Source organism: Rasamsonia byssochlamydoides, assembly GCF_041956645.1.
Source record: "Rasamsonia byssochlamydoides strain NRRL 3658 unplaced genomic scaffold VTN77scaffold_74, whole genome shotgun sequence".
NCBI classification, from domain to species: domain Eukaryota; kingdom Fungi; phylum Ascomycota; class Eurotiomycetes; order Eurotiales; family Trichocomaceae; genus Rasamsonia; species Rasamsonia byssochlamydoides.
The window spans coordinates 87,962-104,288 of NW_027192457.1; the positions used below are offsets into that span (position 1 = coordinate 87,962).

The 16,327-nt window shown below is 49.4% G+C and overlaps 4 protein-coding genes across 4 annotated transcripts; 2 read left to right on the forward strand and 2 right to left on the reverse strand.

Annotated features, from left to right (window-relative positions):
* Positions 1-295: 295 nt before the first annotated feature.
* Positions 296-1,402, forward strand: VTN77DRAFT_8567 (uncharacterized protein; the record flags this gene model as incomplete). The annotated part of the gene is made up of 2 exons (XM_069425078.1): positions 296-328; positions 386-1,402. The coding sequence occupies 2 exons, from the start codon at positions 296-298 to the stop codon at positions 1,400-1,402; spliced, it is 1,050 nt and encodes a 349-aa protein (XP_069274557.1).
* A 4,102-nt stretch (positions 1,403-5,504) lies between these two features.
* VTN77DRAFT_8568 (uncharacterized protein) lies at positions 5,505-6,495 on the forward strand (the record flags this gene model as incomplete). Its single annotated transcript, XM_069425079.1, has 2 exons — positions 5,505-5,881; positions 5,958-6,495. 2 exons carry the CDS (start codon positions 5,505-5,507, stop codon positions 6,493-6,495), a joined length of 915 nt encoding a protein of 304 aa, XP_069274558.1.
* Positions 6,496-9,862: 3,367 nt separating this feature from the next.
* VTN77DRAFT_8569 (uncharacterized protein) lies at positions 9,863-11,561 on the reverse strand (the record flags this gene model as incomplete). Its single annotated transcript, XM_069425080.1, has 3 exons — positions 9,863-9,890; positions 9,947-10,604; positions 10,679-11,561. The coding sequence occupies 3 exons, from the start codon at positions 11,559-11,561 to the stop codon at positions 9,863-9,865; spliced, it is 1,569 nt and encodes a 522-aa protein (XP_069274559.1).
* A 355-nt stretch (positions 11,562-11,916) lies between these two features.
* Positions 11,917-16,193, reverse strand: VTN77DRAFT_8570 (uncharacterized protein; the record flags this gene model as incomplete). Its single annotated transcript, XM_069425082.1, has 5 exons — positions 11,917-12,687; positions 12,753-13,106; positions 13,169-14,577; positions 14,641-15,899; positions 16,174-16,193. The coding sequence occupies 5 exons, from the start codon at positions 16,191-16,193 to the stop codon at positions 11,917-11,919; spliced, it is 3,813 nt and encodes a 1,270-aa protein (XP_069274560.1).
* Between the last annotated feature and the right edge of the window lie 134 nt (positions 16,194-16,327).

Sequence of the window (16,327 nt, forward strand, 5' to 3'; positions counted from 1 at the left end):
TTGATATCGAGAGATCGGTTGGGACCTTGAACGGACAGAAGACGAGACGTCTCGAATTTACTTCCCTTTGTCTGGGAAATCACTCGTGTTTGAACAAGAGACAGGAGTAGAGTTCTGTATTACGAGATACAGATCACCAAGACATTGCTTGCTTATCTCCCCCTCCCTAACAGTCCTCTCTTAAGATTGATAGTCAACGAATTGAGCCTCTACTTTCCTCCCTTCTACGACTTGGAGATTGGTTTGTCCGATTAATTAATCGTCCTTGTTTCATCTGTTGATTTTGCATGACAAAATGCGCGCGATTCAGGTTACCGAATACGTCAAGGTATATCCTCAGCAGGTCTTTTGAAATCAAGAGTCAACCTGCTAATGAAGGTTGTAGGGACCCCTCGATCTGAAAGTCACCGAGCTCCCCACTCCCTCCCCCTGCCCCGACAAATATCTTATCGAGATTCATTCCGCCGGTACCAACTTCTTCGATCTCCTTCAGATTCAAGGCAAATACCAGCATCAGCCACCCTTACCATGGATCTCCGGTATGGAATTTGCCGGCACCGTCCTGGCCACGCCGACAGCCTCCAAAAATCCACGGTTTAAGCCCGGTGACCGCGTCTTTGGTGCCAACCAGGGAGCATACGCCACGCATATTCTTGCTCCCGAACAATCCCTCCTGCCCATCCCCGAAGAGTGGAGTTTCGAGGACGCGGCTGGGCTGTTCATCACGGTGCCTACCTCGTATGCGGGCTTGGTACACCGTGCCAATGTCCAACCGGGCGATTGGGTCCTGGTGCATGCTGCAGCAGGTGGAGTCGGACTGGCAGCGGTGCAGATTGCGAAAGCTCGGGGCGCGACGGTCATTGCGACGGCGGGGACGGAGCGCAAGAGGCAGATCGCAAAGGACTTTGGCGCCGACTACGCCGTCGACTACCGTGACAAGAACTGGCCCGAGGAAGTAAAGAAGCTGTGTGCGCAGCACCGAACGGGCAACGGCAAAGCCGGAGTGGACATTGTCTACGACCCCGTGGGGATGATCGACCAGAGTCTGAAGTGCGTTGCCTGGAACGCGCGACTGCTGGTCATCGGGTTCGCGGCGGGGAAGATCGAGAAAGTGGCGCTGAACCGGGTTCTGCTGAAGAACGTGAGTATCGTCGGGCTGCACTGGGGCCAATACGTCAACTTTGAAAAGGAGACAGTGGGCGCCGTGTGGTGGGGAATCTTTGATTTGATATCTCGTGGCCAGTTCCGGGGAACCACCTTTAAGGATGAGAGCTTCGTCGGCCTGGAAAGTGTCCCTCGGGCGTTGAAGGCGTTGGGAAGCCGAGATACTTGGGGGAAGGTGGTGGTCAAAGTGGTTGATGATGAAGCCCCGAAATCGGGAATCACACCAAGCAAGTTGTAGGAGAGAACCTCGACTTGTCGGAGTTTTGACATTTGTCTCATGAATATATCTATCATCAGTCATGCCTGTGCATATAGATTTCTGTGCATATTGCCACGCTGGGCCGTAAAGGTGCAAAGACGACAGATCAATCTATTACACGGCACGAGAAAAGCGCCTAATAGAGATATATCTTTGATATACGAATACCCAGAAAAAAATTTCTTTTCTTTTATTGCTATAATGTAGGAGCGCAAGGAGTCATACTCTCGTGGGAACATCTCTTGAATTCATTCAAGAGACAGCGAAACGAGTATGAACTATGAAGGCCCTTGATAGATTTACTCTAGCAACCTGTTTGTCTTAAAAGGAAATGGATAAAAGCTGGAGACCGGTCCACAAAGAACCAGCACCCCAGCTAATATCCATCCGATCCGATCCAGTTCCAGTCAACACAAGCACAAGACGTGCGGGTGTGCTGACTGTCCTTTATAAGAAGGGTACGTGGAAGAACAATCACTCCATTCCATGAAAATGAAGTGATCAGGAACAGCTGGATCTGGAAGATTGCACGCAATCTAGTCGGATGTTTTCCCTCCGCTTCCCCTTTTCCTTTTGAAGTTCATAATCCATCGACCAAGAACACCGATCCTCTTGCATCCGCTGCGATAGCATCATCTCTGGTCAAACTTGGTTAGAGCGAAAAAGCGAAAGGGTGGAGGTCGTTTCAGCGGAATATGTCGGTTGGATTCATTCTCGAAGCAAAGAGTCGCCGTCAGAGAGGTATAGTTAGGCGCAGGTACACCCAGCAATTCATCCTTGCAGTCAGCAATCCCCGATTCACTACGCGAGTATTAGTTAATCGATATCGAGGGATGTTCCCTCTGACAATCTTGTGTGGTCGGTCAATAACATCTCTTTCCCTGTCTGACTGTCTGACTGAGCTGGGAGAATAAATAAAAGGAAAAAAAAAGAAGAAAATTTCCTAAGAAATGGGTAGATATATCTCTCTCATGTCGCCAGGCTCATCTTGTTCCTTGGCTTGTCATGAAACAATAATCCCCATCGCAGTGTCTGTCACTCAGGTGGTAATGTTCAGGTTGATTCTTTTTGACAGATTTTATGGATTTGCGTGGTGGGGATTTGTGTCGAGTCGATGCCAATTTTCAGACTAGACCGATTTTGGTGATGGCAGGTCTTGTCCACTTGCCCCGGTACGTCATCCGTGGGCTCTGGACATACAATCATTCTCTGAAATGCAAGCTACACAATCTATCTGCATGTTATCAATCATGAGGATGCTATTCTGCTGAGGCCTCTGTTAAAGTTTCTATATATGAGTATGTAGTAGACCCAGCTGTGCGGTCCTGCTCAATAGCCTTTGGAGAACAATGGCCATCAATCACCCTGCTTCCAATCCTCTGGCCCAGTACCCGACCTAGTAGTTAGTTGCCTTTTTTCGGGGATCTCTCTGGTTCCAAGGTTAGCCTCGTTTATATCGTTCTGTATTGAACTGAAATGCACTCTCTACGTCATCCCGCCAACAGCTAAACAGCGTCGACCTCCAAGACATCCCGCTTGACCGAAAGAGAAATAGGCCTGGGCGCGCCTTGATTGATCCGGATGGAGAATAGAGACTAGTCTGGAGCTGCAGAAGGACTCTTCCATTACGTGAGCTTGCTGGGTTACGTTGCATGATCCCGACAGTAGTCTACAACTATAGTACCTAGATGCTTGATCTGCTGATTGATCCGGTAGATAAACTGAAGCGTAGCCCAAAGGGCTAGAGGAAAAAAAAGCCGTCCATGGCAGCCAGTACATGATTGTTGCGACAATTCTTCTGTAACGATTAGTAAATCAAAAGCTGCTTCCAAGTTCAGCCATCTCCCTCGCGCTGCGAAGGGGCCTATGGAATGTACCTTATGTCGGTCGGATAATCATTTCATGTCCGGACAATACTGAATGGCTTCATGGCTTCTTCTGAGACTGGTATTGTTATATAAACCCAGGGCTCTGGAGTCCTGCAGTCTTCATACTACAACAAAGGATCGGCTTTCCCCAATGACGAGCGCCAGGAATTTCGATTACATGGCCTCTTACCTCCGGGAGTCCAGACGCTGGACGACCAGGTGAAGAGGGCCTATCAACAGTATGCCCATCGCCCCGATGCTCTGGCCAAGAATATCTTTATGGCGAGCGTGAAGGCGCAAAATGAACTGCTGTATTACAAAGTGTGACAACTCCGATGTCATTCGCTGTTTATTTCTCTTCTCGGACCAATGCTGATGATATCCTCTGACCAGCTCATCCAAAAGCACCTCAAGGAGATGTTCAGTGTCATCTACACACCCACTGAAGGCGATGCGATTCAGAATTACTCGAGGTTGTTTCGGCGACCCGAAGGATGCTCCCCCAGTGGAGTACAACGGTGTGAAGTACGAGATTGGTCAGTCCATTCTTTTTCTTTCAGACAATTAGGTTATTGTCCTAGTGATGTTTATTAAGAATGTAACAATTCCACTGGCTTTCCTGGCGTTGGTTTGGGCGCGGTCCTGTCTCGAACCCGTCTCCTGTCGGACAAGATGCTCGTTGCCGCAGTCAAGGCATTGGCTGCACAGTCACCCGCGCTTAAGGACCCGAATAAGCGTCTCCTCCCGGACGTTGTGGATGTCCGGGAAATCAGCGTTCACATCGCCCAAGGCAGTCATCAAGTGCGCCGTGGCGGAAGGTCTGGCGCAGGAGAGGGATATCCCCACGAAGGATAAGGAACTCGAGGAGTGGATCCGGGCGCAGATGTGGGATCCGGAGTATCGACCGTTTGTGAGGCCGGCGAAGCAGAAGTCTACTTGATATTCGTCTCTTCTTCACTGAGGGAACATCCAATTGAGATTGCTTTTAGGGCATGGTCAGCCAGACATCTTTGAAATCGAGAAATCTCGTGATTATTGTTCTGTTCTTCGTCTCGAGGAGGCGAGAAATGAATTAAATAAGTAAAGATTTCTATATTGATCGTACTGTGCGTATGTACAGTGCAATACATACATACATAATGTTCGCTTATTGATAGTGACTAGATCTTGAGCGAGTCAGCTGACAGCTCGACAATGCAAGTCCGCAGAAGGCGATCGAATAAACTGTACTCCGCACTCCGTAGATGAATCACCATATTACGACCGACGTCATTGGAATTTTGGACATGTGGCTGAGCTTGAACTTCATCCCACAAATGTGTACGGAGTACTCTGGACGGAGTATTCTGGACTCACCTCCTCCCCGACAGGGCTGGAGATGTGGCGGTGAAGTCTGTGATCTCGTATTCGGCCGTAGATTTATGCCGTGGAGGAACTAGAGACATTATTGATATTAACATCATTATTATTGTATAGAGTATGGACTCTATGGAGTAGGAGGCTTTGTACAGATCCCCAGTCGCAAAATGGAGTCTGCACAGCCCCATGGGGCTGACCAAGCTGCCAGATTCCGACTAGTAGCGTTCGCGATAACCACGTTTCTTTCTAAGCCGAGTTATCCGGAGCTGATTATGATAAGACAAAGAAAACAGCCAAGCCAATGTGGCAGGCAGACTTGCGGTCTGCCTTGCCTTGGCTCGCTTCCAACAGGACGTGCTAATACCACACCAGCTGGGGTTCCAGGGAAATCTTTATCTGATGACAAGCCGAATGCAGACTAACTCATGCCCCCTAAAGTTATTTCCCTGGTACCTAAGGTACCTTCCTGGTAGGGCTCTGCCACGATCCCCCGTAGAATACTCCGCAATGAACCATGGATATATTCTGCAAGGCCTCCAAGGAAGTTCATCAGCAAGTCATCACTTCCATTATGGCTTATAATATGCAGCCGTGGACGTCAATGTGGAAGTAAAAAAGTTTTATCAGGACTTGCCTGTTACAAGAGCCATTTACCCCCTGCCTCCATTGCTCCTTACAAGTTACAACCTTTGCAATCGGTAGACTGTTGGCAGGTTCCTTTTCGGCCCCCTTTTGTCATTTTCCATCTACAGAACAAATATCAGTTTATTCCGACTGAGACGACGCCGCTCAGATATCTCTCTCTGTCGAGAACTATTGCACGTCTCAGAGGCTCGGTCCCTGGGACATTCAACATGAGGATTTCTCTGGCTACCAGTCTTCTGCTTCTCACCGCTCTGGTCACATCACGCTCCATTCCTCGTTCCGATATCGTCCCTGTTGGTGTTGAAGTCGTACCAGTCGTGAAGGATGTATCCGAACTGCTAGACTTGGAGAAGAGAAGAGGCGGAGGTGGCGGAGGACAGGGTGGCAGTGGAGGAGGGAGTGGAGGACGGAGCGGAAGCAGTTCAAGCAGTTCAAGCAGCGGATCGAGCGGTTCAAGCAGAGGTTCAAGCGAATCAAGCAGCGGATCAAAGTCAGGCAGTGGATCAACCGGAGGGAGTTCAAGCAGTGGAGGAACCAAAGGAAGCAGCGGAAGCAGCGGATCTTTGTCGTCTTCCTTGACGTCAAGGTAAGTAGTATGGAACAAAGATGGCACTTGATAATTCCGGTCTGAGACTAACTATTGTTGTCTTTTTGCTCGATAGCAAGAGCGACGTAGGGGGATACACAAAAGCAGGCTCAGGATCGCCCCGTACCTATGGAGGTGGATCTTACTATGCTGGCGGTGCCAGCGTTCCCTACACAGCAGGCACAAGATCACCTATGGGGATCACACCGTACTTGCTGCCGCTCGGGACTCTTGCATTCTTTTCAGGCCTCTGGCTTTATGGCGCCTACGCCTATCCATACAGTCACCCATACACATTCCACAACCCCACGACTGGTACGAGCGAAACCTTACCGGTGGTTTGTCTCTGCCAGGAGTACTCAGAGTGCGGATGCGACAATAACTACAATAGCACCTACCTGGACTCGATCTTCGGGAATGACCCCACGAATTCGAGTGTGGTCCGGATCGCGACCGTCAATGGGACACAAACCATTTTCATCAACGGTACTCTAGCGAATGGGACCACTGCTGCGAATCCGGCTTTGTCGGCGGCGCCTGCTGTCCCGATCATGCGTTGGAGCGGGTACTGGGTCATTGTGGCCATTGTGTCGACTGTGGTCTGGGTTCTTTGACTGTCATGACGGATATCTGGATCTTGCCCCGACAGCTATGAAAAGGCTGTCCACTTCATAGCCTGACCTTATCATCATTGTTATTCCCCCTTCTCCCTTTGGTTTTTAAGTTTCTCATGTCTTCCCACGATGATTTTTTTATGACTGTTTTGGTTCCCAGGGTCGCTCTTTTCTCTGGCTCTTGTCAAAGTGTCCATGTTTGTGATACCCGGCGGGTTCTGATGTCTTTGTCTTTTGAACTCCGCCTGTTTGCTTTCCAATATGCATATTATCCAATTCACAATCGTTGCAACGCGACAGACAATGTCCTCAGGGACTTGCTCAGAATATCGCTATATGTGCGGGGAACTGACGAGTTAACTGATAATGACGATGATGCTGGAGCAATAAAATCATCGAGTTCAGGCTCTCGCCTCAGTTGGTTGATTGGATAGCTGCTCATGAATGCAGTTTAATTAAGTTGCCGATCTACTTGCCTGTGCGACAAGGGGCGGAATCAAGATGTTCCTGCAGGCTGCAAGCCGGGCGGAAGATGTCGATCCTATTTTATGCCGGTGATAGAACTGCCGATCACGATTAGCAATTCATGCGCAAGGTTGAAGTATATTATTGGTAGCAACAGTGGAACTTCAATATGCGTCATCTTAGAGTTGACAGAGTTGACAAAAGATGAAGAATCGATTTTGTTCTTCTCGAGTAAGTCGACTTATATCGACTGTTCTACGTGCTTTGAATGATTTCCGCAGCTGCAAAATTATTATTCGATTCTTTGACTGCCCGGTACCGTTGAAGTCGCATCATTTCCCGTCTTTACGGGTAACGGAATACAATTACTCCGGGCCGCGTCTAAGCACTGACCACTCCAGATCCACCAAACTTTGTCCTGCATGGTGTGCAGAACACGTGATGGAGAGCGTTCACGTGGGCGCTACTCCGTACATCCAAGATACTCTTCTAATCCTTTTTTTCCCCGGGCTGTATACTCCGTAGAGTCATCGACTTATTAACAAACATTTTTTATCCTCGACTTCTGCTCATCACCAGAGTACAGGGTATATAGAAAATACGGAGTATTAAGTCGATAGTGACACTACCTGTTGGCCCCCTGCACGGATGACGTGATTAGACCATTTTGGTATCCCCGATCTCTGCCTAGCGTCCTACACCATCGGCTAGCCTGTCGATTGATTGATTGATCAGTGGTAAATTGGGATCAGTGATCACTGCCACGCTTCTTCCACAAGCGGCATACGGAGTACTCCTTAAGTGCGTCGTCACCAAGAATCGAATGGTGAACTGTGAACCAGTCTGAAACAGAGGTTCTTGATGACTTAAAATAAAGGTTAAGGGATCGTCCATCCATCTTGCTCTTGAAAATTATTTCTTTTTTATTTTTATTATTTTTCCCCCTTTTTGCATTTGTTACTATTTATGGTTTGTTTGCTTCGCCCTCTAACTACAATGATAGTAACAACGACCTAGCGCATCGTCTGTCCGTTGGTACATTCTGAAGCTTGGAATTCTGCCCGTTGCCGCTGGCATTTAAAACTAACCACGTCGAGAAGCTGACATCGTCCCTTGTATGTAAGATCCAGAGCATGTACGGAGTAAACGAAAAGACATGACTTTTTTTTTCCCAGCAAGACTACGGATGTGATTGATAATTCTTAATGAATAGATCAGATGACGAGGACTGACTAAATAGTAGTAGAAAATCTCCGTGCAGGGGCGGTGATGCTGCTGCGGCCTCCGCCTGGCGGGTCCCTTTGGTGTGTCTAACTACGGACACTACTCCGTCGGGTAGGTATCTGACTACTACCAACCTAGGTAAGTTGCACCTAACATCAGGCACTAGTTCCTTAACCAAACACGCCAACGATGCTGCCCCTTAACTCTCTCTGCTGTCGCAAATAACCACTTCTTTCTTCTCTCTTCTTCCTTCTTCCTCTTCTCTTCTCTCCCCATTATTCAAGCCAGTATCATTCGTTCGTTTACAGTCCCATTCTTCGACGGAAAAGAGTGAACATTCGCTTAGCACTCTTCTCGCTGTCATCCATTCATTCAATCCTGCGGTCTGCCTATATCGATCTATAGAATAGATCACTTGCGATACTACCCAATTCGCTCCTTGCAGTTCAACGAAAGGAGAAGGGGAGAACAACGCCATCCACCCTTGCAAAAATAGAGACTAGAGACATTCAACTGCGCAACCACATCCACAACCACCAAGATGCTCTTCGGCAAGGCCCTCCTGCTCCTCTCAGCGGCTGTTGCGCCCTTGGCCCTCGCGGACACCGTCACCGTGTCGGCCCCTACCACGACCACGGTCAAAATCGTCAACGCCCATAGCAGCACACCTACGCCGACTCCAACTCCGATTCCGTCCTCGACCCCGGTCCCGTCCCCGTCCCCGTCCCCGAAGTTGTCGACTCTGGTTTCAAAAGTCGTCGCCTCCACCGGTGGCTTTCCCCAGCCGACCGGAGGACGCTGGAACTCGACTTCTTTCAACTCTACCGGGTCTGCTTACGTCGCCCCTGCGCTTACCTCCGCGGCCAACGCGGGAAGCACCGCAGGTACCTCGTCCTCTCAGGCACATACCGGTGGAGCAGCTTCCAGCCGTGAGGTCGCAGGCGCCATGATGGCCGGTGTCGTTGCTATTGCGGGCTTGGTCCTGATGTGAATGAGAGAAAATTAATCGAGAAACGCGCCAATTGATAAATAGAGCCAAGAGAGTTATTGGGAAATACCGATGTTCTCAAATTTTCTCATCACATATTGTCAAATGTCGGCAAAGGGCAAAGAGATTAGCATTCATGCCAAGTTGGATTATTTGGTTGTCGTTCTGTTGATGTTTCCTATATCAATATTTTAGTTTATATACCCTGCGTACCCTCTTTTCCGTTCTGATCTGATCTGATCCCTTCGATACCTTTATTTCATAGCACTGTTTATCTCGTTAATAATGGGCCATCGAATCGTAGTCGTAGCGCTAAGTTATTCTTGTATAATTTACCCTATTATTAATTCATAGACGAGTTCTTGATGTTCTTACAACGGAACTCAGGGATTGAATTGACGACGAAACTTACAATGCGAGATTGGTGTTTCTTCTAGTTCAAATCCGAATCATCTTATATACATAAATTTGTGAGTGGAACCAATAGTGGTCAATAACAGCAGTCATCCCATCTTCTCTCTCTGCAGCGAGACAGTGCATATTCGGCTCTTCCAACGAATGTGGATGCTATAGATGCAAAAGACCAGAGGAGAGTCTCTGTTCGATCTCGAGAGAGGTGATTACTGATAGGCAACATAGGTACAGTACAAAAGTTGCTGAACAAGAAGAGCATATGCGCATCGCTCTTGTCTAGGACGACTTGTGAGTAGCTTCGTACCTGTGCAGCATCTGTGTTAGCAACCAGGAACACAGATAAACGATGACGGAACATACCTCTTCCCTCTAAACGCCCAAAGACCCCAGTTCCCGCAAGAGATGTCATGCGGATCCAGATCGTTCAGATCCCACCTCAGGCTTCGGAATCGGTTCTCACCGGGCTCGAGCAAGATGTCGAATTCTCCCGCACATTTCTCTTTGACCCAGTTGATGTCCCGCTCCATATCCCATTGTGTGTATCCCGTGCATATGATGGGGACCTTCGTCTCCAGGAGCTTCGGAAGGGTCTCTTCCCATTCATGGGAACTAGCGGGATGGCCGAGACCTGGGTGGAAAAGCACGAAACAGTCAAAGTATGGATCATAGGGGTAGAAGTACTGAGCGTCATGGATCGTGTGGAAATAATCAACGTAGGTGGTGATCTTCATCTGTGGGCCGAGACGGTCCTCAACGATGGCGCCAAACGGATTGTCCGGTGTGCGTTCCGGAAGGGGAAATTCATCGTCTCGGTTGGCCATACTTTCCGGTCCGATGAAGATGAGGTTGATGATGGCTCGAGGGAACATATGGGTGAGCTGAAGCCAGACTTGACGGGGCAGAGAAGACTCGGCACGAGCTCCAAGAACAAATATTCGGACTGGAGGAGCCTTGAGACGCAGTCCATGTACGTCCGTCCCTTCTCCCATCTTTGGCGGATGTAATGTGTATCGAAGTGCTATAAGACATCATACTCCATCAGTTTCCTGCGAATCTCAAAAATGACAGTGACAAAGGTCGACAGCAACTGACCACTTAAGCTCTTAAGGCCCTCAACAGTCAGCCTCCCTCCTTTGCGGATGTTGTAAGGACTCAATTCGTGCAGCACACTCCCAATGGTGACAGGATAAGTTAGCATCCGGGTCACCTGCCGCATACTCCTCTCATTGTTGATGGCTTCGAACTCGCGCGTATAGAGAAATGTGTCCCAATTCGTCATGTTGATCACGAAATTGTCATCTTGGGGCCCGGGATATGTGAATTCAGGGAAGAATCGCCCCGAAACTAAATCGTGATCATCCTCGTTGATCTGCCGGATGGTGTCGCAGATCTCTAGATGTGCTTCATAATCATCCATCCAGTGCTCCTCAGAGCAGTATATTGGTACTCCACAATCGGGGCATTCAAAGTGTGCGTGAGCCGGCGGGAGACTCGACGCGCTCGGACTCTTCCGTGCTTCAGGATCGTTCGGAGAAGTCGGCAAGCGAGTCTGTCGATGACTTGGATGAGGACAGAAAGCATTCTGCATTATGAATGCAGCGCGTCGCCTGATTATAGGTGACGGCGAGCGGGAGAATTGATGAAACAGATTGCCGGGTTGCCGAAGAGGGCGCGTCTCTTCAGTAGGTCCTGGAGCAGCTATAGCCGAAGTCTGAACGCTTCGACGACCATTTTTCGAGACAAAGTCGTTGGCAGACGAGATTGACAGTCTGCGGTCAGGACGGCTTGGGGGCGTTCTTCTCAATTGCGTATGGCCATTGGACTTGGAGGACGAGCTCTGGAGCGTTGTTGAATGTGAGAAATTGCATCTTCCGCTTGGCTGAGGGAAACGTCTGAAGCGGCGGAGAAAGAATTGAGTTTGGAATCTCGGTGACAGCGCCTGCAAACAACGATTGCAGGTGTATTCAGCCGCCATTTTGGCGATTTTGGGATGTCGGCGGAGATGGACTCGTTCCTACTCTCGCTGGACATCTTTGGCACGTCCGACGCGAACTTCAGCGATACCGAGTGTCCCTCATCACGTGACGATAGCTGCCACATATGTTCCCCACTACTACTAAACAAGTCTACATACAGCCAGAAACAGGAGCATATCAAAGGAGATCTTGTGAAAGATTAAAAAAATATAAAGCATTAGGAGTACATATATAAGGTCGTACATAATACAGACTACTTCGGTTGTATCACATCCACCACACGGGGGGTCTCACCCAGAACAATAATCGCACAAACAGCATCCAAAGATACATATTCCAATAGGGCTGGTGGTATCAAAAGATGTCCTCGCAAACACTCCAATCACCTGTCTCTCTGCATTTCCAGTATTTGCCGTTAAAAACCCAGTACTCCTCCCCGGTGATTGGGCATTTGCCCCTTGTAAACCATTTCGGAACGAACTCTTCGCCTTTCCTCTCTCGTTCCCTCCGTTTCGCGCGCTGTTTCTCTTCGACGCGATGCTTTTCCGTAGCAGCAAAGTCATACTCTCCCTCCTCCATCGCACGTTGGTCGGGACGGAGTCGAGTATCAGTGGGAGGCAGATATGGTCGGAGGCTATCAGGAATCGCGTTCAGGGTGACGACGAATGGAGTCAGGTTGAACGGGATACCGCTTGGGCGAGGATTACACTGCCACACCAGGAATGTCTTGGCGCCATCGGAACTGTTCTCATCGACTTGGGCTTCATATCCGGGTGTGTGACGAGCGTATATCTTGTCATTCCATCGCCCGCCGATACTCCATTTCGTAGCGCCCTTAGAATCGACAACTTTCCCAGTAACTTGGTATGCAGATGACGCTTTCCATCCGCGAGGTTTAAAATCCAAATAGCATACTTCACCCGTCGTCCAATTCTTAATTTCCATGGGACCATAATTATCCACTGTGGGATTCCCCGTTATGATACCAACCACCGAGGACGTGACTTTCTTCCATGTGTACAGTTCTTCTTTTCCTGTTATGGGGCGCAGTTTCAAAAACCACGTTCCCAGAGGATTGATATCAAAGGATTTTCCGTAGAACTTCGACTTGACAGCCGATTCGCCCTGAATATATCTGTCAGTATTCATTCAACAAAAAAAAACACGGAGCTCGTCACAGGGGTTCGTACGTAGTAATCCCATTTGGCCGACTCGGCCCATGCAGCACCAATCGGTGGATGATGGCTGACCTGTTCCACGAAGAAACGGTAGCCTTTGTCCGGCCTGCAGTACTCAAAAGTCTCTCCCAAAAGGGGATTAAAGGGCTTCGCTACCCGCCCGATTGTCGAGGCATATTCACTTGCAGCAAAGGCAGCAACGTAGATCATACGTTCCAAAGAATCTGCTCGGTCAGCAGCAATATCCAGAAGATCAGAATATTCCATGTCTTCTGCAACTCGTTGAAGCAGCGATGTAGGTTCATTGAAGGAAACTGGCAGAGTCATCTTCGTCATATCCTTGCCAATCATGGATTTAAGAATACCCTAAAAAGTCATTTAGAATCTGGAAAGACCAAAAAAATGCCTCGCAGCTCTTGGCTACTTACCCACAGGGAAACTTTGGGCCGATTGTCGACTTCCAACTTGAGTTTCTGTCTTGGAGGGTCCTCATAGCCTTTGAAGGAAGGGATTATTTCCGAGTATTTCGCAGCCCGCAGATCGGCATTAGCATCGTCCAGCGATGGTTTCTCCGTAGTAACCTCAGAAGTGGCCAGCTCCTTAACCTCAATCTCCCCAGAATCAATAGCATCATAAAATTCCTCATCGTCGGACTCTGACTCAGCTAGATCGGCGTATTCAGAGATACTTTGTCTCCTCGAAGATGAAGAACGGACACCAGTGTTCGGCCTATTGGCCTCTAGCTGTTGAGCAGGAAGTCCATCCTGGCTCGCTTCGCTGGGTTCGTCTCCGGCAGTACCGTCCGCAGTATTTTCCGGCGATTCAATCGCATCGTTAATTTGTGCATGCGATAGCTTTCGACTAAGTGGGCGACTGTTGTTTGCTGAAGCACTCTCGAGGACCTCTTTGAGAGCTTTCTTGGTGCGTTTCCGCTTGTCCTCGGACTCACTGATTTTGGTTTGCAATTCTTCGTGCTCCTGAACAATCCGGGCCATGCTTTCCTCCCACATCTTGCGTGTGTCGACCTCCTTATCTAGTCGATATTGCCAATAGGCGTCACGGTCTCGCGATATCTTCAAGAGATCTGCCAGAAGGCCATTAAGACTACTCACGGCAGAATCGTATGCGGCCAGCGCCCGATCAACGGCCGGATCTGATATTGGCAGATCCGGATTTTTGGACTTTTCTGCTTGAAGAGAGGATGACACGTTGGCGAGAAGGTCCAGTTGGAGTTTTGCAGACTGGGCTGTAATGTTGAAGGCATCCTTGTTGGCCGGCTGTACATCGTGACTGGACGCGTCATCCGCGTAATCATCATATTCACCCTCTCCATCAGGTCCACTCGTGATATGACTGACAACTCTGTTCACTTCGTTCTGCGCGATGCTAGGATCGTAGGAGCCGTAACCAGAGCCGTCCTCATCACCTGGGCTGCTCTCTGCTGCAGTCCGAGACGTCTGAGTACTGATCCGGGAAACGCTGGCATTTGATTTCACAATTGTCGGGGGAGCCAATCCCTTTGCGTTCAGCTTGGAGGTTGTCGATTCTGCCTGAGTTTCCGAAGCCCGGCCCTCGATCTGATCGATCTTTGCTTGACGAAGTGCTTCGGCATCCCTGGTTCTCCGCTTCTCTTCCTCCTTGGCCTCGTCTTTCGCCCATTGAATTGCGTTGTTCAACGCCCAAAACCACCTTTTGGCTTCAACAACATGGTTGGCTTTCAGGTGATACTTCACGGACGACTTGCCATGAATTTCAAAGCGGGTCTTATCTTGCGAATCCATATGAAGTTTTGCAATTCGCATGCTAATCGCACCTCGACAAGCCGAGCCGGCATCATCTGAGCGACGATAAGGGTTAAATCTCCAGTCTCTGGCATTTCATGACGAAGGGTTAGACTGACCTTGATGTTTGTAATAACTCAAAACGCCATCTTCGAGGACAAACCATCGAAGTTTATAGCCTCCTGTATAGTTGGTCCATTTCTTCAAGTAGCCTTTCATCTCCCGAGCGTCCTTGGCGGCAAGAGCCACTTCACCTCCAGCCCGGCCAGAGATCGCTTGGGCGGCAGTGTTTCCGAGTATAGCTCTTTCTTGAATGCCACGTTGAGCTATGACAGCAGCAGGAGACTTTTTAACAATCGCCCTTGTTTTGTCATCCTTCGTGACGTCTTGTGGGAGTTTCCCTTTCTTGTCGCGGCGGAAGGGATCCGCACCATGCATTAAAAGGATTTGAATGAGCTTCGTATCTTTTTTCCTTGCCCCTTCGTGCAGCAACGTGCCCCCTGTCTGAGCAGTAGCTCTGTCCGTGACTAGTTCCAGACTGTTTATATCCAAGGTTCCCTCCACCCGGGGTTCTTCGAGGAGTTTCTCCAACTTCTCGTAGTTGCACTGCGTGACAAGTTCCTGGATTTCTCTCGTTTTGCTATCGATGAATAGAGAACGAGCAAGCTGGAGTTGCTGGAAAATCTCCGGGGTACGCGCAAGGTCGAGAGCAGTCTGGCCTCGATAGTTGACGACCGAATCGTCGATCTCCGGTCGGTCGAGTAATGCCCGTACTATAGAATCTCGTCCAAGTTGAGCTGCAAGATGGAGAGGCGTGTTGCCCTCACGATCGCGAGCATTAATATTAATCTCGTCTCCACTAGACAGAACATATTCGACAACCTGGGGCTCTGCACATTGGATCGCTAGATGAAGAATCGTAGTGCCCGAGGCCGCCCCCGCCACGCCTTGCTGATCCTTCGACTCCTTGATAGCCTTCGAGATCGCGGTCGTGTCTCCGCTCCGCAAGATCTCGAAGAGACGGAAAGTGCGCACGGATTGTTCAATGGAAAGGCTTCCACTTTCAGTCGCTTCAGGAGATCCGGGCTTCCCCGAACTCTCCTCACTTTGATTGGAGACTATGGTCTCAAGATTACCCTCATGGGAAGTACTCGGAGAATCTGTCGCATCCGGTCCTGACTTGCGACGAGTATTGCTGCGAATATGCGATAAAGAGAGCGATGAGTGGTGATGGTATTGACCATTTGTGTGAGAGGACGACGCAGCAGTGGATGTCGGCGAGCGATCCTCGAAGCTGCGGTGGTCATCCTCCCCCCTCTCCTTCGACTTGTCACGATGAAGGATGGAGAGCGCCAACGCACTCTTGGACCGTTTATGGCTGAGTTGACGATGCATGTTAGTATAGTCTTCAAGAAGGTCAAAACATAAAAGGAAAGAGTGCTTTGGGGATGGCCAGGATGCGAAGATGAGGCCATGGAGCCCAGCTCGATGCTGTTGTTCACTGTGCCTCGAGCGGCTGCCCCGGCCTCGTCAAGCAGAGAACAGCATGGTTGTTGCCTAGAGCGTTGAGCTCTGCAGCTTCCTCGTTGTGCATATCCATGGTAGTTGCGTATCGAACCGGTGGTTGATTCCTGGAAGTGTGGAGAACTCACCCCTCGCTCCTTTCTGTCATCTTCTCACCTAACTCAACATCAGTACATCACTCGCCAGCCGTTAGGAGTTCTGGGGAAATGATAACTGGAAATAGGCTGTCGGAAAAGAGCAAAAGGACTTGCTGGGCCAGGGAGTTGAAGCTTGTATGGAGAA